Consider the following 20,451-nt stretch of genomic DNA (forward strand, 5'->3'; position numbering starts at 1 on the left):
AAGGTCACAAAAACCAGAACTGAAATTACTGTATACTTTGTTGGAGTTTAAAAATGTTTTTTTTTTTCTGTAGAAATAAGCTGCTCTATACAATATAAATATCTGCAAGATGAGCCCCTTCCCCTCCTGGACCCCCAATAGTCACAGACCACTTACTGGGACCAACCTGGAATTGCAAACAGCGGAGTGAACCGACGGATAAATGAAGGTGTTGGGCAGCGGCAGGTGGAATTTACAAGCACAGAGCACACTTCTTAAAAATGCCAAGTGCGGAGACATCTGCACCCTGAACTCAAGCCAGCTTCACATTGGGAAACTAAAGATTTAAGTTATATTTCCAAAACTTTTGCACTATTCTTTTGGGTCATTCCACCTAGCGAGATACATTTTGCAGGGAGCACAGTCAATGTCTCTCTCTTTTTTGTCTTAGGTTTCAATTTAAGTAACAATAAATTGGGGATAGGCTTTTCAGTCAACAAAACAACTTCAGTAAATCTCTCTGTAAAGCACCATGCACTGGTGACGCTTCTTTTTAGTCCTTGCCACTATTTCCATGGGGTGCTGACTGCGGGAGGCGAGCGCTGGGTCTGATGCAGGCTGATGTGTGAATTGCACACTTGCCTTTCTCCTCTCATCATCCCCCTTTCTAAGTACGAACCAAAGTACCTGGGAGGTATTAGAAAGGCATCTCCGCAGGGCTGCCTTCCAAAACCGCGCCTCCAGGGCTCCCCTGCCCCAACGAGACCTCACTGGCTTGCAGGGACAGGGCAGCCACAGGCAACTGCAGCAGCTCATGGAAATCACTAAACCAGACTTATAATCCTCACCATAAAATGATCAGGCTTGGGGATGGGGCAGCTTCGCCGTCTGAGACAAAAGCCGTACAGTAGGACTCTGCAAGCCAAGATTTACAGGGAAGAAAAGAGAAGCCTCAGGTTTGGCTTTGAGACCAGCCTAATGTGATTTTTCAGAAGTGCTGTGGGTCCAACAGCTCCGTTTCCTCCTGGGGGGCTACTGGCAGCTCAGCTCTTCCAAAAACTCACGTTCTTTGTCTGGGATCCTAAAAAGGGATGAGTTACAGGCAGTTTCAGAAGTACCCAAGTGATTTAGGTGCTCATCGCCTTTGGCACCCAAATGCCTTTGGCACTCCTAAAAACAGGGTGAAGGACCCCAACCTGTAGGTCTCATTTCAGAAGACGGTGACCTGCCTCCCCACCTCTCCTCAACAAAGATTAAGGCAAACTGCAGGGGCTAATCCCATCCAAAGCACACAGATATGCAGGGAAATACAAAACTGTCAGCAGGTACTTAGGGGCTGGGCCATTTGGGGTGTCTTTGCCCCCACAAAACCACTGTTAATGCACTGGTTTGATGGACCAGAGAGGAAGAAGGCCAAGGACATTGGCAGAACTGCCACACACAGGGGCTTGCTTCAGTTCTGAGACACAGGAAACTTCTGTGCATTCCCAAAGCTTTGAAAGTAAAAGGCCAAGCTGTAGAGATGCCAATTGGAGCGTCAACACAACAAGATGAACCTTATTTAAAAGAAAAATAAAATAAATAGAGCAGCTGGTTTAACTCCCAAATGCTTCTGCCATTGCCGCAGTTACAACCAACGTTCAATGACAGAAACTAGTTGTGCTTCTCATAATTTTAGGTTCTGGGTCACCATTACCCAATTGCTGGAGAGACTTATAAAGCGAGGGGGGGAACAGAACAAAAACCGAACAAAAACAGAGATGAGACTATGGACTGTCCAATCTCAGTGACAATTTCCTCACCCTCAGACAGAAATACAGGAGGTATTAAGGCAGCCTGTAGCAGTTTCTGTGTTCCTGTTCTTTCAGGCCTTTTGTCTGAAGAAGAAATGCAGATGCAGCGGTCTAACCTACATTACAAGCTCCACTCTGCAGTGCGGGCCTGGCAATTCCATGTAACAGATGAAAAAACTTCCAGGAAACTCTTTTGCAAGACTGTAACCTCTGATCATGGAGCTGTGGTCATACAACAATTATCACTGATTTTGAAAGGCTACAAGAATACAGCTGAGCAATTTGTTCTGTGGGGAGAAGACGTTTAGTTATGCAGATAATCCTCCTATTTCATAATGACACTGCAACTTCCCCTTATAAGCCAATTAAAAAGGTTTTAGTACAACTAATCTCTACTTTTAAAGCAGGAGAAATTCAATGCAAGTTGAAAAACTGATCCTGTCTATACCTGAATGGTCGTGTAACATTTCCAGATCACATCCAAAGAAGTATTTCTTTGGTGTTTTGCCCCACTTTAAAACGGAACCTCTCAAAGAACTGCAACCTTCACCTCAGCACATCTACAAGGACAAAACATATCAAAAAATCATTTCAAAATATGCCTTCCAAGTTTAAAGAAGCATTCATTTTCATGCTGTAGATGGGGGAGGACAGGATTGCTCCCGCAGCCTGCTCTCAGGGACACTTTTACTGTGTTCTTACTGGAGGGATGTGACCATGTCAGGGCAAGTTACTGAGTAACAGAGGGAGGAGAATGGCGTGGCACAGCTCGTTCCTATCACAGGAGGCATTTCCCATATTCAAGGACAGAGCAAATACTCCATGTAAAAAGCTGGAAGGGCAGAGAAATGCAGACAAAAATGAGAAAAATTAATACAAGACACACATCAGCCTGTTTCTTACCTACAGGAAGAAAATCATGTTATAAGTGTGGGCCGTAGTGTATGCTTACAAGGAGGGTAAGATTTCTACAGCGTAAACACAGGCTGAATTGTCCACTTAATTTCAGCCTCAGCCTTTTTTGCATGCAAGACAAACCAATCTCCAAGAAACGGGCATCCCCAAAGGCCATACGCCATACCACGATGCTACAGCTACACAACTGCCTCGACTTCTTACTACTGACTGCAGTATCCAAGTATTTTTCATGTACGGGTGCAGAGGTTTTGATCCCCCAATATACCAGCACGGCATATGAAAATTAGAGACGAGCCCAAGGTGCCATGTTGAGGTCTGCGACTGACCTGACTCTTCCCTGGGGCGTCTGGCTTAGGGGACTTATTCAGGCTCATCCCTAACAAAAAGGCAGGACAGTTCACCTATAGTCTCATTGCGGACACATCTCCATACATACACACACCCAAGCACACCCACCCACCCATTCACACACCCTCAAGCCTCTGGCTTGCTCTGTAACATGAATCTTACATTTATTTACAGCTTACTCTGAGAAATCTGTGCAATTTCAGCCAATCAAGCTCCCAACAAATCCTATATGGCATTTTCAGTCTCTGCTTCACATTTAAATGTTGAATGTCTTTTTCAACCAACAAAACTGATGAGAAAAAGGTAGCAGCATTTATGAAAAGATGAAGGTTTATAACAACAATTTTAAAAAAGGTACCATTATCCCATTATGGAGCATTAATGTAGGGACTGAACAGAGAAGCTAGTGTTTGGATAGACCATGCCACAAAACGGTAGTCACCTTTTTGTGTGCGTGTTGGATCTGAAAAGGAAAGAGCACCTGAAACATGAACAGTCCTCATAAGCATGTGCGCTTTTTGCTTCCATTCGTGATCCTGGCAGAAGTGCGAAACTTGCTTGGTTTTTTTCTTCTCTTTTTTCCTCTCTTTTTTTTTTAATAGTTTTTTTTTCCTTTTAAATTTTTTTTCTTCCTTTTTTCTTTTTTTTTTTTTTCTCTTTTTTTGGCAAAGTGCAACCACACCTGGTTACCACAGTTTTGACATGGCCGAAGGTGCAAGTGTGACGAGAAACCTCGAGTTCAGTTCAGGGTTCCCCTGCAGTTCTCAGAGCCACATAGACATGGGATTTTTACATCCTCAATTGGAAACTTGTAGTCATAGGTAATTTCCTCATTCACATTGATGTGCTGTTTGGAGTAGATGACGATCTTCTTTTGAGACTCCACTGTGATCACTTTAGCATAACAATTTGGCTGCAAGGATGACAGAACAGGTAATGATTTAGGCTCCCAGCGGCCATGGCTCCCCAGCCTCCACACAATTATTCCAAGCTAAAACAGAGCAGAGTAGTCCTTTCCCTAGATAGCCTCAGCCATGCTTCCAGAGCCTAGACCCAATGGAAGCTGAGAGAGGCAGGTGTGAAGCCAGAAAACAGAGCAGCCCTCCTTGTGCTCCTCCAAAATATCCACATTCTGGTCATTTGTGGTGCAAAAGAGCCTGAATGATGCTCAACCAAGTTTGTCACAGACTAAAAGCAGCTCAACTAATGCTTAATAATTTGGTCAGGCAGCCAAGTCTTTCAGTGTAGACTGCAGCAGAGAGCAGAGGGGAAAGCAGCTTCTCAACCTGCCAGGGCAGAGAATACTTTTCCCATGTGGACACTAGAAGGAGACTGTTCCCACAGAATAACAATGCTAAAATTTGGTTTGTTTTAAGGAAATACTTGTTAGGTATGTTTGAACAGTGTCTGTCAGGATCCCCCAACACAGTCAGGAGGATTCCGAGTGCGCTCTGTCTCACTGTGTGTTTTATTTCTCAGGTCTCTAAATCTCTTTACACTAGTTTAGACTCTGCTTTGAACCACTGCAGCTCATTAATGTTTAATTATAACCCTGTGAGCCCCTGCTACTTCTGAACATGGCCCCAATCAAAGTTAGCAAGGACTCAGTGGGTTTATCAGTATGTCAGAGTACAATTACATGCAAAAACGTGATACTTACATTGCAGCTATGATTAATAAACCTGGCGAAGTTTCCGCATTTCGTGGCATCGATGATGGTGTCATGATCGACTCTGAACATGTAACTGCTTCCGATGCCTTCATCCTCGTATCGCTTTTCACGCATGTCAGCAATGACCTACAGAAAACCCCATCTGTAGCGTCAGGACATGCCGCAAAAGTGATCTGTGAGCAGAGATCTACACGACACTCCCGAGCTGTGCTTGTGCCACTCAACAGATACATGATCCCAAACACCCCAAGAGAACACAGACCTAACTGAAACACAGAAGTTCAGGATGGACTTTCTTTAGAGCTTATCCCCTAAGGATTTGAGTGCTTAGTTTCTACAGGTTATTGAAAATCCCACCATTGTACCTCCAAACCACATGCCAACCTCCGCCTAGCTCACATAGTTAACACCTTACAGCAGGGACCATGACCCCAGCTGTCATATTCACACACATCTTTCAGGGCTAGGTTTTGCTCGGATTTCACCCACAGTCCAGCTTACCTGCCTGATGTTCTGACCCACGTATTCAATCACCATCTCATCAGCTGCAATGGGCTCCATAGCAAAAAGGCCCCAGTCATGAATGTGGCTCTTGCAGAATTTTAGTTTTTTCTTCCGGAACTGCATGAAGAAAACACCCCAAAACCCCAACCCTGAATTAGCCACAGCACAGAAAGGGAAAGGCCTTCCCTGGGTCCAGCATCTGCAGCACGCTCCAAGCCACAAGCAGTGCTGGGGTACTTCAACCCAATTTAGCTTCCTTCTGTCTTGTTGTGACAGGAAGGCAGGACAGATGTCATGGGAGGTCCTATGGAGTTGCAGTACTTGGGTTTTTACCACTGACCAGACACTGGGGAGAACAGACCCTTTGAGGCCATTGGTCTCTGTTCTGCAGAACCCTGATGGTTCTGACTAGGGCTCAAGCTCTGTAATTATCATATACTTATTTACAGTCATTTATCAGCCAGCTCATGTCTCTACTTCTCACAAGCGAGCACACTGGACTAAGTGTCATGTTTTCCCTGTTTCTTTAAGTAAATTATTTGTATTACACATTGTATTAAGTTGCATTGTTGTATCAAATTGCATTACAAAGGAGTACAGGAGAACCAGGTACCATTCAATCCTCTGGCACATACAGCAGTGCCCAATGCTGAGACGGCCATCACCAAGGTGAGACCAAACTGGCAGGAGGTCCCCTGTCCTGCCCTCAGTCTGCTCCCAGCCAGCCCCTGTGCAAGGCAGCAATCTACGGGGTGACCTACCTTGAGCTGGTTGAACTTGAGCAGGTCACTGTCACAGCTACCAGTGAAGGAGGAGAGGAGCCTGCGTTGCTCTGACCGCCTCTCAGAGCCAGCCCGGGTGGAAGCATGAGGTTGGGCAGGGATGCTCATACCCTGTGAGGACAAATGGGTGATCAAAACTGACCCAACAGACCCAACACCCTGCAGCCTCCCTGTGAGCAGTCCCTTGTGCTACAACACATCACCACAGAACGCGTGGCCTCCTAACACATCCCACATCAAACACTAACACCTCCCTAGCAGCTCCCAGATGACCAACTCAACACAGGCACAGCAACAGCTTCACCTCCCTCCTTGCCAAAAGGCAGGAAGCATCCACTGTGTGACACCGTATAAAATCCATTCACACCCCTGCAGTCAGTGGAGGACAGGTCCTCACCTGCGTGTCAGCTGGAGGCTCCTCTGCAAAAGCTCGGCTATTGTTGAGGTATTTAAGTTTGTCCTTCTTATCAATTTTGTAATAGCCTTCACTTCGTGCACAGCCCGTCACATGCTCCCGCATCCCATCATCCCGCTTCTTTTTCTTGGGGGTAGAAAAGCTAGTAGGTGGAGAGGAGTCAAGGAGAAACACAGCCACCAGCAGATATCAGACAAAACTTGCTACAGCTACATGGAGCTAATGCCAGGAGCTTGGAAAATTGGGAAGGGTTGCGGGGGTTGCAAAAAATAACAATACTATTGAAAAATAAAAAAAAACATCACTGAAGCCCAATGCCTACAGGAAAACCGAGCATGATCTTTCCTTCTTAGCTGCATGCTTTGGGAAACTAAAGTAAAGAGACAATGAAAATTTAAACATAAAAAGGTTAAACTGTCAAGAGAAACCTGTTTGAGAAAGGATTTCCCCACAGCACCCACTATGTACACAGCCAGCAGCTGCCCAGCCATCTGGATGTACCGCTTTCTCTGTTTCGAGTGACACACTTTTGTTCTACCTCCAGAAACTCCCTGCAGCCACCCCAAGCCCTGAAGATGCCACACCGATCTCATGGCAGCAATCATCCCCACTGACTAGGGCTAGAAGCAGCACAGATGGGCAAGAGATGCTCCTCAGCCCAAAGGGCTTGGAGAGACACTGTTCTCACTGCCCTCAGTAAATCAGCTCCTTCAGACCCTGATGGCAAGGGTAAGACCCTGTGCAGATGTTTCAAACCCCACTGTCCTATCAGTCAAGAAAACCTGCAGCCGGCCTGGCAAGGATGCACTGCATTGAGCAGGCAGAAGGCACCTTCAGGTCTTTGGCTTCTGGAAGGACAGTGGAGCTGTACTACTGGCAGGTCACCCCAAAAACATAGCCATGAAGCCTATGACAATTGAGATCTACCCAAAAATGCTCCCTGTGAGTCATAACATACCCTGAACACCAGAAAATTGAAGCAAAGGGACCATAAAAAGCAAGAAGTGATGGCCCTGAAATCAGAGTGCTGAGGTGTGAGCTTGCTGCAAAGCAGGTGAACGCTGTAGGTACTTTCACACCTATTGCACAGTGTAGCTCAGGATGAACCAGCAACCGACTGCAGAAGATTTTTAAATGGTTTTAAAAGTGACTGTAAATTTGCTGTTACAATAGTCCTTATCAACAGGGAAACAGATTTCAAATATTTCCACAATGCCAAATGCAAACACATTTAAGCGCAGGGTCACATGCAAGCCCCGCCCTCATCCAACCCATTCTGCCTTTCCCTGGCTGTGGCTCCCCACCACTACGGGGCCAATTACTCCCACCTTGAAACTGGTTTGGTTTCGGAATGGCTTCCCCAAATGAGGCAGACATAGACTGAGAATTACTGGGGATGATGCCTTTCATCATCCTTTCAGAATATTTCCTTTAAACAATTAAATAAACCTATTTCAAGACTATTGCACTTGTATGAAAATTATAAATTTAATCTTACACGTTGCCCTTCAAGATGCAGAGAAAGAAAGGATAAAAATGCACAGCTCAGCACTGAGCTCCACTTGCTTTTTGTTAGTGTCATATCACTGACTATTTTAAGTGGTTTGGGCTCTTTTGCTTTTGTGTCTTGCAGGGAGTAAGGGATGAGATACTTTAACTCCACACAATCTCTAGCAACACACGAGGTGGTGCATTTGTCGTCTTTAACATATGAATCCGTATATCCTTCCTAAAAACCATTACTAGAGAGTTCAGAGGTTATGAGAACAGACTTTTAGGCTCTGCTCTGGAGACTGGTGGCTGCACACATGTAGAGCCTTGTTCTGAGACAGCTTGTGTGTCCCAAAAATGCTCCCAAAGATTCAAAGCTACAGCCTATGCTGCTGATTACCAGGTCGTGGGCAGGGAGGGAGGGGATGGGGCCAGACCCTGCCCCACCACCACCAGCCAGCGCTACACACACGCTCCTTGCTGCAGCACTAGCAGTACCTTCCCCCATGTAGCCCTGGGGGGTGGCTGATGTGCCACTTAGAAACCATTGCATTTATTAGTATTTCAAACGTAAAGCAAGTTAAAGCTGCTAGCACCAGTAACTCATCATTTTGGGCACAGATGGTGAGACTATTTTTACAGCAAGTTTTAGCCCCAAGTTAAAGCCCTGTATGTGCAGACTAGAAATTCTACAGGCAAGCTGAAAAAAAGTCTGGTTTAAACGCAGACAGAAGCTTCTCAAACTAGCAAGGAAATCGCCCCAGAAGAGATGCATACAGATTTTCCCTGCAGTCCTAGATTGAAAATGCAGCAAGAACAGCCACTTCTGCAGTATTTTTGTATTGCAGCTTCAGGGAATAGAATAGGCTAAAATTCCTTCCTGATATAAGCAATTGCTATTCTAGTAAGCAAATGCTTCTTCCACCAAACTTAAATCTTTTACATTTTAAGTCCTACACAATGACCATCTAGTGCATCTTACACGTGTTGTGTAACGCAGAGCGCCAGTGAGAAAGGATATAAGGATGGAATACCCACAGGGTGTCATTGAGCCAGTCCATACCATTGTCCTGCTGTAACAAGCGGTCATATGTGATACACATGAATTTGATATCTTCCTCATCTATGCCTCCATTCCAAATATCATACAAAATGGTCATCTCCTCAAACTCGGAGCGTGGCCTGAACTGAGGCCGGGGTGGGGAATACTCAGGGGAAGGAATCACTGGTAGGTCCTCAGGTGTCTTCTTCTGCCTTCGCCACTGTCTTTTAGGTTTCGCGTGAGCTTCTTCTTCCTTGTAGTCTTCATTCCACTGGTTCTCCAGTTCCTTAAATGGCAGTTTCTCTGCAACTGTCTCAGCTGCTATTTTCTCATGGAAACCATCATTCCTGAAGTCCAGGGTGACGGCTTCAGGGTCTTTAAGTCCATAGAAAGCATCAGGATGTCCACTCAACAGCTCTTTGCCCACAGTACTTTCCACCAAGGCCACTGGCACAGGAGGAGGTTCTATGGTTTTGCCCGAGTACACATCCAACGAGAGGACAGAAGGTGGTGACCGTTTTGGCCGACCTGGCCTCCTTTTGGGAAGAACAGAAGGCGGTGGTGGGGGAGGAAGAATAGAAGCACCAGTGGGTACTTCCGGTGAGAGCAAAACAGATTTTACTTCTGCCTTGCATTCCTCAATGGGCATTCTTCCATCTCCGTGCATGCATGGCAGGGCTGCTACAGGTATTGGCTCATCAGGTGGCAAACCCATGTCCGTGTGGAAATCTGCTTGGGGGGGGCTGGCAAAGGGAATAGGGGAAGGAACATTGTTCATGCTGATCGTAAGGGAAGCACCAAGAGGCTCTTTAAAGGGTTTCTCATCTAGCTCATCCTCTGACTGTTTCTTGCCAGGCAGAAGGCAAGGAATGGTAGCACCAGCCTCTGGGAAAGTAGGCGTGAAATTGAAATCTCTCCCAGGAGTCCGAGGAATGCCACTGTTAATGCCAGGAGATTGGGATGGGTAGGAAAAGGGGCTCCCTGGGACTTGAGGGGAACTGAGGGTCAAGCTGCTTCCCATAAGGGAAGCATCGCTTCCTGGCGTGGCTGGAACAGTGTCCGTGCTCTGTGACTTCGCAAGGGGGTGTGAAGACTTGGCCAAAATGTCCCGCCCAGGCGTCCTAGGAATCTCCTCTTCCACAGACGTTTTGGTCACCATTAATTGTTCAGGGAACTTTTCTGGAGGGACTAAAGATTCTTCTTTACCAGGAGTCGGTGGTAAGGGAAGCATGGAGGATGGCACCTTGTGGGCTGGAAGCAAAAGAGTATCAGTCTCCGAATGGATCATCACCTCCCGTCCAGGCGTGCGAGGCACCCGTTCATCTTCCTCTGCTGCAGAGGGCAGCTTTGTTTTAACACGAGCTTCTAAGCTGCTGTCGTCAGACTTGCTAAAGAAGTTGCTTTTATTGGGCAGAAGTTCTCCGAAGACTCCCACTGGAGTCGAGAGACAGAGCACTTCATCTTGAGATTCAGGCTTTGGACCTTCCTGCGCCTCTGGCTCCAGCATGGTAGCGGGTTCAGACTCTTCCTCTGAAAGGGGGAAAAAAAGAGGAGAATCAGGAGCTTTGCTTCCACTCGGTTACTCGCCACTTGCCAGTAAAGGCATGTTTAAGATTCCGCAATTACAGAACAGCTCAATTCCACTGGGAGGCTTTAAAAACTCCAATGCTTTACATTTTGGAGGCACAGAGTGTGGAGTAATTAGACGCTACCACAGACATCCCTAATGGACCATAAAAAAAACTCACTATTAATTTGAGGATTAGCTACAACACTGGCCAGAACGACGGTTTTCTGCTTTCAAAACCCCTGACCACCTTTTGTACAGACATAAAACGAATTAGCGGATTGTGGGGCGAGGACTTCAGAGAGCTGTCAGAGCCCCAAGCTATCAGCTTTTCTAATGTGGGAAGGTAAACTAATTGCAAGGCCAAGAAGCACCCTCAGCTCTCCAAGGAGGGAGCAGCGAAGGGAGGAGCATAACACTCTTGAACAACACATGAAGGGAACGGGAAGCCCTTGTAATGAATGAGGAGACACTCAGATGGTATCAATGAGGCAATTTATATGCTGCGCTCTCTGCAGCAGACTCATTTGTCTGGAGTTTATTTACCCCCTTAGGGCCAGGGCCAAAAGGAATCAACAGTGAATTCTTGTTAGGCAGCTCAAAATAACATTTTCAAGTGAGAGAGCAAAAGGAGGTGAAAATGCCTGGGGAGTTGGAAGGGAAGCATTCCCCATTTGTGCTGAAGGGTCAGATCCCTGTAACTTCTGTACAGCCGGGCTGGGCTGCACAAGAACGCTACAGTCAGAGCTTGTTCCCACAGCTTACCTGTAAAGCTCATTCCACATGTCAAGGTGCCCAAAAGCAGGTCTCCCAAAATTTATGTCCTTTCTGCACACTGACATGTTCCAGAAAGGATCTGTGCAAAATAGGTTCTTCTTTGCCCTGCCCAGTTTAACATTTTGCTTCTTTACAGCTCTCAGATTTTATGGCAGCCAAGGAGTTATAGCCTGTGCAGGGACTGGATTTCCAACCCTCCAAGTGGCAAAATATGGTGCAGTCCTCAGACTCCAGTCCTGCCCAGGGCTCACACTGCAGGCCACACTAGATGTGCTCTCCCTATTGGCTCCAGTTTTTAACTTTTCAAATCCCCCCTAGCTGCAGAATTTGTCAAGCTTTATGCATCTCACTCCTGTTCTAGTAAAAGGTTTCTAATTTCCTTGGTTTAAATACAACTCTGCATTGAATGAAGACAATTTTCTTCCAGAAAAACAGGGAGTATCACTCATTTAAAAGGATTAAGTAAAAAAAAAAAACAACAACCCAAAACACAAATAGTAATATTAGGAACCAGATATAATTCTGAGACTCCATTCACCTGCCCCATATAGCTTCCTAATCACATACTCATTCAGTATTAAAATCAAAAAGAGCCAGTAGTGACTCATTAAGCACAGATTCCTGTTCTGTTTTAGCAGCCATGGCTTTTCTGTCTTGAGCTTCAGTCACCACACCATCCGATCAGTCACCCCTGGACAACAACAACTGTTCAGTTCCTGTAGGACACTAAATAAACTGGCCCAGGATAAGATTCTGGATACAATAACCACAGTATTTTCAGTAGCAGGTGGCTTGTGTAGAGCTCCTTTCTCAAAAGGGAAGTTCAGCACAGACCTCCTTCCTGTACAGATAACCCCTAGCCTAGAGCCAAGACTGGAGGAAGAAAGAGAACAAGGGAAATACAAAACCATACATATTGGATGCTGCGAGAACACTGTACTTGGAAATGTGGTAAAAAATGCCAAACCACATGGAAGGACATACCTGGCCCACAGATGGGAGACAGCGCAAGTTTTGTCTCCTGGTCTCTTTGCATAACCAAGTGTTTCAGTGTTTCAGCAGCAATAGATGCCTCTGGGACTTCACCACATTCACTTTCCCCTGCCTTGATTTCTTCCATGCCTTCATCTTTCACTGCCAAAGCTGGCTCTGTGAGTCTCAAGTCTGTTGGATCTGTGTAGTCATCCACAGGATACAGCTCCAAAATAGTCTCCTTCTCATCATCAGGAAGCTCATGACCAGCAGGTTCATGCTCTGTCTCAGCAACCATGGCTTCTCTGTCTTGATCTTCAGCCACCTCTTCCTCCTCTTCCTCCTCCTCATCTTCATCATCCTCATCCTCATCATCTGAGTCTGAACTTGACTCAAATTCAGAGGAGTCCTCACTTTCATCAGATGATTCAACTTCAGCCTTAGAAGACGAGGGACTTGCTGCATCTACAGTAAGAACAAATTACCATTAGTTCCGCTTTCTGACTCCATTAAACAATCAGGGTCTAATACAGGAGCAAATATCACTTCCACACTGTAACAGCATGGAAACAGCATCAACAGCAGTGTGTGGGTTTGAAGGAGTTGCCTCCCAATTAATATATTTTTGCACAGACTTATAAACCATGTATTTGGATGCTTACAACAATCACCATACAACAGGCAGTTCCATGAGCAGCAGAGCTAGCACTCCCTGGCACCTTGCCCATGTGGGTCTCTTGGAGGATTGCACCTTTACTGGAGTTGTACTAAGATTTTCTGTTGCCTTCACACACAGCTTTAAAATGTGGAAACTACCACCTTCCAGAAAGCAGGAATTGATTGATAGGACAGAAAGTTATTAGCGGCTAAATTACCCCTGTTTGAAATCTGGTCCCTTCTCCCAGCCACACACGTTTCATAAAACAAGCACAAACTTAGCTGGCTTTAAGACCTCTGCCCCTCTGTCAAGTTGCACTGAGATCACTCAGGAGCTGGACAGCTATTGCAAAGGGATCCACAGACTGAGGGATCATGGAAGCCTCGCAGGTAACAACTAAAAATACCTGTATGCATTATCTTGTATAAAACCACTCTTCAGTGAAAGAAGGTGCACAAATAAAAAAAATCAGCTCACAAGTACAAAAAAGGAGACCACACCTGACCCAAAGGCTATGCTTGCTGCTTCCACTGGAACTGCTTACCCTCCTCAGAGTCCTGCTCCTCTTCCTTGTCACTTGTGTCTATGCCTGTCTCCTCCTCCTCCTCCTCCTCCTCATCCTCTTCATCATCATCATCATCTTCATCCTCATCATCATCTTCCTCCTCCTCCTCCTCCTCTTCCTCCTTTGAAAGAAAGCATTGCCAAAAATTAAGAGTGTCTGACTCTGAGACCTGGCTGTCACTGTAGTAACCACCAGCAACTCTCAGAGATGCTGATCAGAGAACCTGAAGAGGGAATAACCTTACAGAGGTTCTTTTAGGACAGACCCTAATAGGACCGCTCATCTTCTAGAGAAGGTAACTTTGGCATATGGAATTACTAGGCCCCCTTTTAATGACAGCATTCAAAACTGCAATCACAAACCAACACACCTTGCCAGGTGCTGCTTTCACCAAGCCTCCTTCTTCTTCTTGCTCCTCTTCCTTCTCTGAGGAGGACTCCTCCTCTTTCTCTGATGTCTCATCTCCCTCTTCTCCCTCACTGTCAAGCTCCAGCGGCCTTGCTGGTCGCCGCCTCAGCCCCACTGCTTCTGCATCCTTCTTTGACAGGTCAGATGTTGTATCGGAAGCATCCCTGTCCCTCTCTGACTCTGGTGAGCAAAAACAGTAAGGAAATTGCCATGAAATACCTTGCAATGGAGGGAAAGAGTCGACTACATAATGGAAACTTTTTCTTTGGGAAGATCAAAGTTAAGGGCAACGTGCCCATGTGGTGTGTGAGTTCCCAGGCTTACAGGGACTTACTAATTTCACAGTGCAAGTGAGGGCGAGACTGGATGCAGGGTGTTGAAATGCCAAGGATGGCAAAATGCAGGTGGCCAAACCTGACAAGCTATAGGCGGAGCAGCTAGGAGAGATGGCATGACAGAGGTCAGAACAGGTAAGCTGAATTTAATGCTTTTTTCTTTTATGTAAGTGCTTTACAAAACCCTGCTTCCGTACTTTGGCTTCAAAACCAGTTGTTAGTGTGAATCAACTTTATGGCACAACTAGCTTGAATCCACTTTCTTATGCAAAACAAAGGGTATTCAAACTTTGTCTTTACTCTTCCCTGCTTCCAGGAAAAACTGTTAAAATATTTTCTAATAGATTTTTTCTAGCAAATAACTTTGTTTTGTTTTTAAAATCAAATGCAGGGCAAACTCTTACGTGCTTTCTCCCACAACGTACCCACTGAGCTGCAAGCATGCCCCTCGAACAGTCCATGAACTCATCTGAGCTCCCTCTACTGGGTGACCAGCTCTGCATCAGCAGAACTAAAACAGGTTATAAGTTATTCATAAAATGTGGGTCTTAAATTTCCCACAAGTGAATTTAAGATAACTGAATCCAGAGGAGACATCTCCCAGCTGATCCAAGTTTTGTGAGAAGCAGGGTTTTGGCTCAGATCCTTGACTCTGTTTCTAACTGTAAGTGAGCACGCTGCTGTGAAGTTTAAAAGCATTCAGCTTGCATGTGGTTTGCATCTGCTCGAGTTTCAAACAAATGTGCTTTGCAAACCTTCATCTTCATCATCGACAGAAGTAGAAGGCCGGATTCTCTTCTGATCTCCTGCTGAGGCAGCTTCAGGTGGCTCCTTTCTTTTCACCTGAACAAAAGACACAATTAGCATTTCTAAAACTTTAGAAACAGCAGAAATCAACTTCTTAAGCAAATTGCTACTGCTTTACTTCCCCACGGTGACTTACACCCAGTAACCAAGGGCCACTTCCCCAGCTCTTGATCCCTTTATTTGCTTGCAAACAGAATTTCACTGTGAATGAAATTCTACCTCTTCAATTTGCATCAAAACACTGTGGATACCATCACTTTGAAGATGACAGAGAAAACTTGACAAATCCATGTGTCCAAGATGTAGCAGAACAGAAAGAGAGCCTGAGCCTATGACATCTTAAAGAACCTCAAAGCAAGTTTTACTCTAAATGAAGACTGCAGAATCTCTCATCCCAAACCTCTACTTGCACCTTCTGTGCATTCAAAACCCTAATTTCAGGGAAGCTCTCTACCTTTCCACACCATCTCCCACCCCACACTTTTTTTAAGATACTTTTCATTTTTTATGCAAATGCTCTTTAAAATAGGTGACCCTATGATTGCAAGTCTGATTCTGTAAACTCACATGAGGCAGAGAACACTTTTAACCAAACTTCAGGTGAGACTCAGCTGCCAAACTGCAAGACATTCTAAGCAAAGAAATAACTGTGTAAAGCACTATGAGCATAAGCATATTTTTACAATCAGGCTGAAACACTGTGTCCTAAACACACGCAAATGTCCCATTTACCTTGCAGAGCAAGAAGATCCTTTACAGAGAATTCACACAAGTGGTAAATTAAAAGCTAAGGCTGGGAAAGAGGATCCTTGCTCTTACGGTGTACTGGTGCATTACAGGTGATGCTGTCAGCAGCAACCCCATAAGTGAACACAGACTGGGGCTAACAGCCTGTACGGCTTTGGAGCACAAACCTGGAGAGGTCTATCCTCCTAATACTCCTTTAGGGAATATTAGCATAATGAAGACTGATCTTTGTTTTTACCTTGAAGGATGGCAACCGGATGGCCCCTCGTAACCCAATGCCCAAGCCAATGCCCTCGTATCCTAGGCCTTCTCCTTTGTTCCAGTTCTCCAAAAGACAAGATGTGATTCGATCCTTTGGCTTTGGTTTCTCCTCCAGTTCTCCTCCAGACTTCACTGGAGTGAGAGATGCCTGCAACAGAGAAAGCACACTTGAGAGGGAATGTTTCCTGGGAAGCACACAAACTCTGGAAACCATTTAGACAGGTAAAGTTTGTGAAATATCACTGCCTTGCCCAAGCATAATTTTCTCTATGAGCAAGGGCATCTGAGGATGCACCACATGGCCACACACACTTGAAAGGGAGAAGGTGCAAGAGCTCTTCTTGATGACAAGACCCTTCCATTTCTGAGAAGCCACCTCCCCTTTGCATTTTAAGAAGTTATTTTCTCTGCACAAGGCACTAAAACTGATCAAGACAAAACTGCTGGGACTCCCAGAACAGTGGCTTAGCATGGAACACTAAGTGATCTTGCATTTGGAGCCATCACGCTGGTAGGTAGCAGACACTCCTGCTTTCTCCACTGAGTATTTTAAAACATGATCTCAATTTTCTTCACATGCAGCTTAACATAGGCCACAGTATTTCACAAGAAAGGACAAGGGAAATGAACAGGGCCATTAGCCCCCATGACTCATTTTAGGTCTCTCAAGCGCCTGGTGTGGGGACCACAGTGATTACGTTCCAAACAGCCAGAATCCAACGCAGATGCTAGAAGTAAACGCTGTAAAAAGGAGAAATGAAAGGGGAAGAAAAGGTGCAAACATGAATGCAGGATTCAACAGCCCAAGGGAACACGTTCCTCCACCCAAGCAGGAGCTACCAAGTGCCAAGAAGCAGCTACTGTACAAAGGTTCTGAACTCTGAAGGGAAGCAAGGAGCTGGGATACACCACTACCCCCAAACTCCCAAGCACTGCAGGAGCCCATCTGGTCTGGTCACAGCTATGTGAGAAATAGAGCTACACATATACCTCTTACAAGTATTTCAAGCATGATTTAGGCAAGTTAGCCTAACACTGTGTTATCTACCTTCATTTGCTAACCCACATAACTGAAAGCAACTTCAGACCTTCTCGCTGGGAAGAACTTTCCTCTTTTTAGTGTAAGGCACAATATAGCAAGTCAAAAATCACACACAAGTGAAACACCTAAGGGTCTACAAAACTCAGTAACTAGACACACAGCCTCATCTCTGCTCAGCAACAACAAACCCCTTTTCACCAGAGCTGAGGCGTGAAGGAAGAGCAGGAATTCAAATCTCTGCAGCTCTGGAAAGGCAGATGAGCTGGGGAGACCATCACGCATGGTGGCATGCCACACTTTTCTTGAGTGAAGCGCACTGGAGGTAACGTTCACTCACATCAGCCAGTGGTGTAACACTGTCTAGAAGTCGGTTTCTCTTTCAGATATTAACAGAGCTAATTTGCCGAAGCTGGCTGTAATCACTGAAGAGGAAGCATAAGCTCAGCTCTCCTGCTAATAAGGGACAAGACTAATGGGAATATCAAGCAGAGAATCCAGGCAGCAGCACTCCGTGGCCAGTGATGGCTGGTTATTCCTGGCACTCTGCTTAATGCATCTTACTCAGGCTTTCAAACCTAGACTCATCACTAGGTTCAGGAACAGGGAAAAGCTTTCCCCTAGCTCAAGCAGACAAGGTCCATGGTACTTGCTGCCTTCCCTAGCAACATGCTCCTTAGCAGCTTTCACCTCATACATTTTCCATCCTGCCTGACCTAGGACACCAGCTTTACTCTTGAGCTTTCCCACCCTTTAGCTATGGCATGATACTTCCCGGCAGTCAATCAGCTGCCCAAGTCGATCCCTTTGATGGAATATAGCAGCCAAAAAAAGTGAGAAAAAGAGAGAAATGAGGCACAGGAGGTGACAAGCGTGTTGCCTTCTTGTGCATCGGTGAAGATTCAGGGGCTGCCAGCAGCACTGTGTAGATAATATTTGCTGTCCTACTAAACTTGAACATTGTATGTCAGTCAGGGGAAAAAAGAAACCCACAAGGCTTCCTGCTCTTATGCTTGGGGAAAGTCAGGGATATAGCAGACCTGCAAAGCCTCTGACCAGAGGGACATACCTACTGTAGAAACTGGCATATAGTGGAGCTCATGCACTTCCAAAATGAGCTTTGATCTCTCCTGCAAAATAACAGGAGGGCTGCTGCAGCTATTAAAAGATATCTCTCCCTACAAATCTGCCTCATTTATTTCTAAAGAAAAAAAGATGTAAACAAGCACATATGTTGTCTTATTTATACTTCCAAACCTCTGAAAATAATATAATTTCTTTCACTACTGTCAATCAGTAAGAAAAAGTATGAGGACCTCCAATTAAAACCATCAGGAGGGAGGAAATGGGGATGCAGGGTCTGTTTTGGAGTGTCATTTCAGCTCAAACAGTGCCTGGAGGTCTTGGTCCATTCTAGAAAAATCAGTGTGATGGCAAAAGTACACAGGGAACTGACCTCCAGCTGCCAAGGAACTAGACGGCTCATCCTCAGGTGTGCATAAATACATCGGCAATAGGAAGGTGCAGTTTAAGCTGAATACTCATATTTTGTTTTCCTTTGGCAAAAGCAGGCAGCTTAAGATTAAGAAGGAATCCTGTCCTGCACCAATGTCAGAGGTTGCCCAGCCCTAGCAGAAAGGAGGCTCTGAAATGTGTGAGATTTTTCTGCATGCGACAGTAACATATGCCCTGCTAGAGACTTCTCCAGGCAGGGCCCTAAAGCAGCAATGATTCTGGCATTTCTGTTCCTGGACAGAAAGCACAAGTGTTTTTCCATGCAGCAATTTCATATTTTCAATTAGACAGCTCACACCCAACATAACCTGTGGCAAGGACTGTGGCAAGCTGCTGTGGTACAGTCAGCTTCCCTTCCCAAAGTGGGTTACAAATTCCAGGTGAGGGAGGAACATGCTAAATCCAGCCATAGCTTGGGATATAAAAGAGCCCAAGCAACCGCTGAAGATCTGCTTCAACTTGTCTCTGCTTCTTCACTGTGGATGTCTGGTTTAAAACAATTCCTTGAGTACCAGTTGCTGCTTTTTCAACTATTTGCTAGATCTGTTTCCCTCACTGCCCTGGAAACTGAGGGGCCTCCTCCAAAATTGTCAGCGCACGCTCGCTGGTAGAAGGCAGAAGCTCTGATCATTAGTCAGGAGAAGAGGGACCAGGTTTCTTGCCACACATCACGCCAGCCAGCTCTAAGCCAAAGCAAATTACACTGTCACAAAACAGCTGTTAAGCAGCAGTATTACCAACCTCTCTGGAAAGCTAAGGAGCTCTCCCAGGCGCTAGAGTTAACACACAACTGGCTTACAAAAGCAGGTGGTAAAGATACTGCTCTGAAAACCGGCTTCTGAAACAGAAGATGTATCTGCAGGTTGTGGTTTAGTTTGTTGGTTGGTTGTTGGTTTTGGTTTTTTTACAATAATTCATTGTAATAGCAGTTTTCTGGCTTGCATGAACCTTCCTATAGTGTTAGCTGGTTTTTGGTAGTGACAACTTCACCACATATTAGATCATAGAGCTGTTTGCTGGCCAACGTATGCCTTAAATTGGCTGAGAAAGCATCAGACAATTCATGCAAAGCTGTTTTCTTAACTAATCCCTGGAACTCCTCATGTATTTGGCCAATGTTCAGCTTTTGAGTTAATTGCTGCTGCACCACTGGGGAGGTGGGAAGAGCACAGAGAACTGGAAATACCCACAGATCTCATCACACAAAGTGGGGAACACAAAATAGCAGCTTGGAGCTAAAGTTCAGCTTCCCCTGAGATGCAAGAAGCCTCTTCACATTTGTCTCCTGATCTCAAGGTCACTTCCTCCTATAAGTCCCTTCCTGGAGGCAGCCAGCAGTGCCCCAGATGACTAAAAAAAAACCAAAACAAAAAAACCCCCAAAACAGCTAAACTTTTCAAATTTCAGGCCCTGGAAATAATGCACTGAGAGGGAAAAAGGAAAGGAGATGAGGAGAGGAGAAGTGAATAACCCTGGGCTTTTGCATGGGCAGCCCCCTGCCACTCTTGAAGGTCTTCCTGAAAGGAGCAAAGTGAAAAGGACTCTCCCACGTGTACATGCTCTGTCTGTAAAAGCAGCTAGCCTCATCCTATGACTACTGCTTGGTGGACTTCAGCTTTAACACAGTGTGCAAGCCCCTCCCCCTCCCCCCCCAGCAGAGAAAGTCTGCAAACACGCACCATAGGGCTGCAGTGCCACTCAGGAGGTCACCTAGACCATGACCATGCCCTGGAGCAGCAGCAGCTGCAGCGATGCCCTTTCTCAGACACCTGTGTAAAGACATTACAGCCCTCCAAAACACAGTCAGAAAAAACAGCTCATTTGCAGATCCCTCCTGGATCATGCCCCAGCATGGC

At 45.6% G+C, this 20,451-nt stretch overlaps 1 protein-coding gene across 2 annotated transcripts in view; it reads right to left on the minus strand.

Moving 5' to 3' along the window:
- Positions 1 to 3,613: 3,613 nt before the first annotated feature.
- SETD1B (SET domain containing 1B, histone lysine methyltransferase) overlaps positions 3,614 to 20,451 on the minus strand; it is a 50,478-nt gene continuing 33,640 nt past the window's right edge. For both annotated transcript variants that reach the window (XM_075041302.1, XM_075041303.1), the window contains exons 8-18: positions 16,019 to 16,189; positions 14,982 to 15,069; positions 13,854 to 14,071; positions 13,463 to 13,604; positions 12,273 to 12,725; positions 8,924 to 10,474; positions 6,394 to 6,560; positions 5,976 to 6,107; positions 5,212 to 5,331; positions 4,699 to 4,836; positions 3,614 to 3,951 (exon numbers count right to left, since the gene is read on the minus strand). In XM_075041302.1, the coding sequence (XP_074897403.1) occupies positions 3,778 to 3,951; positions 4,699 to 4,836; positions 5,212 to 5,331; positions 5,976 to 6,107; positions 6,394 to 6,560; positions 8,924 to 10,474; positions 12,273 to 12,725; positions 13,463 to 13,604; positions 13,854 to 14,071; positions 14,982 to 15,069; positions 16,019 to 16,189 (3,354 nt within the window). In that variant the 3' untranslated portion in view covers positions 3,614 to 3,777. The remainder of the gene's footprint in view (positions 3,952 to 4,698; positions 4,837 to 5,211; positions 5,332 to 5,975; positions 6,108 to 6,393; positions 6,561 to 8,923; positions 10,475 to 12,272; positions 12,726 to 13,462; positions 13,605 to 13,853; positions 14,072 to 14,981; positions 15,070 to 16,018; positions 16,190 to 20,451) is intronic.

The sequence above is a fragment of the Buteo buteo genome, chromosome 11 (assembly GCF_964188355.1).
Source record: "Buteo buteo chromosome 11, bButBut1.hap1.1, whole genome shotgun sequence".
Taxonomy (NCBI): domain Eukaryota; kingdom Metazoa; phylum Chordata; class Aves; order Accipitriformes; family Accipitridae; genus Buteo; species Buteo buteo.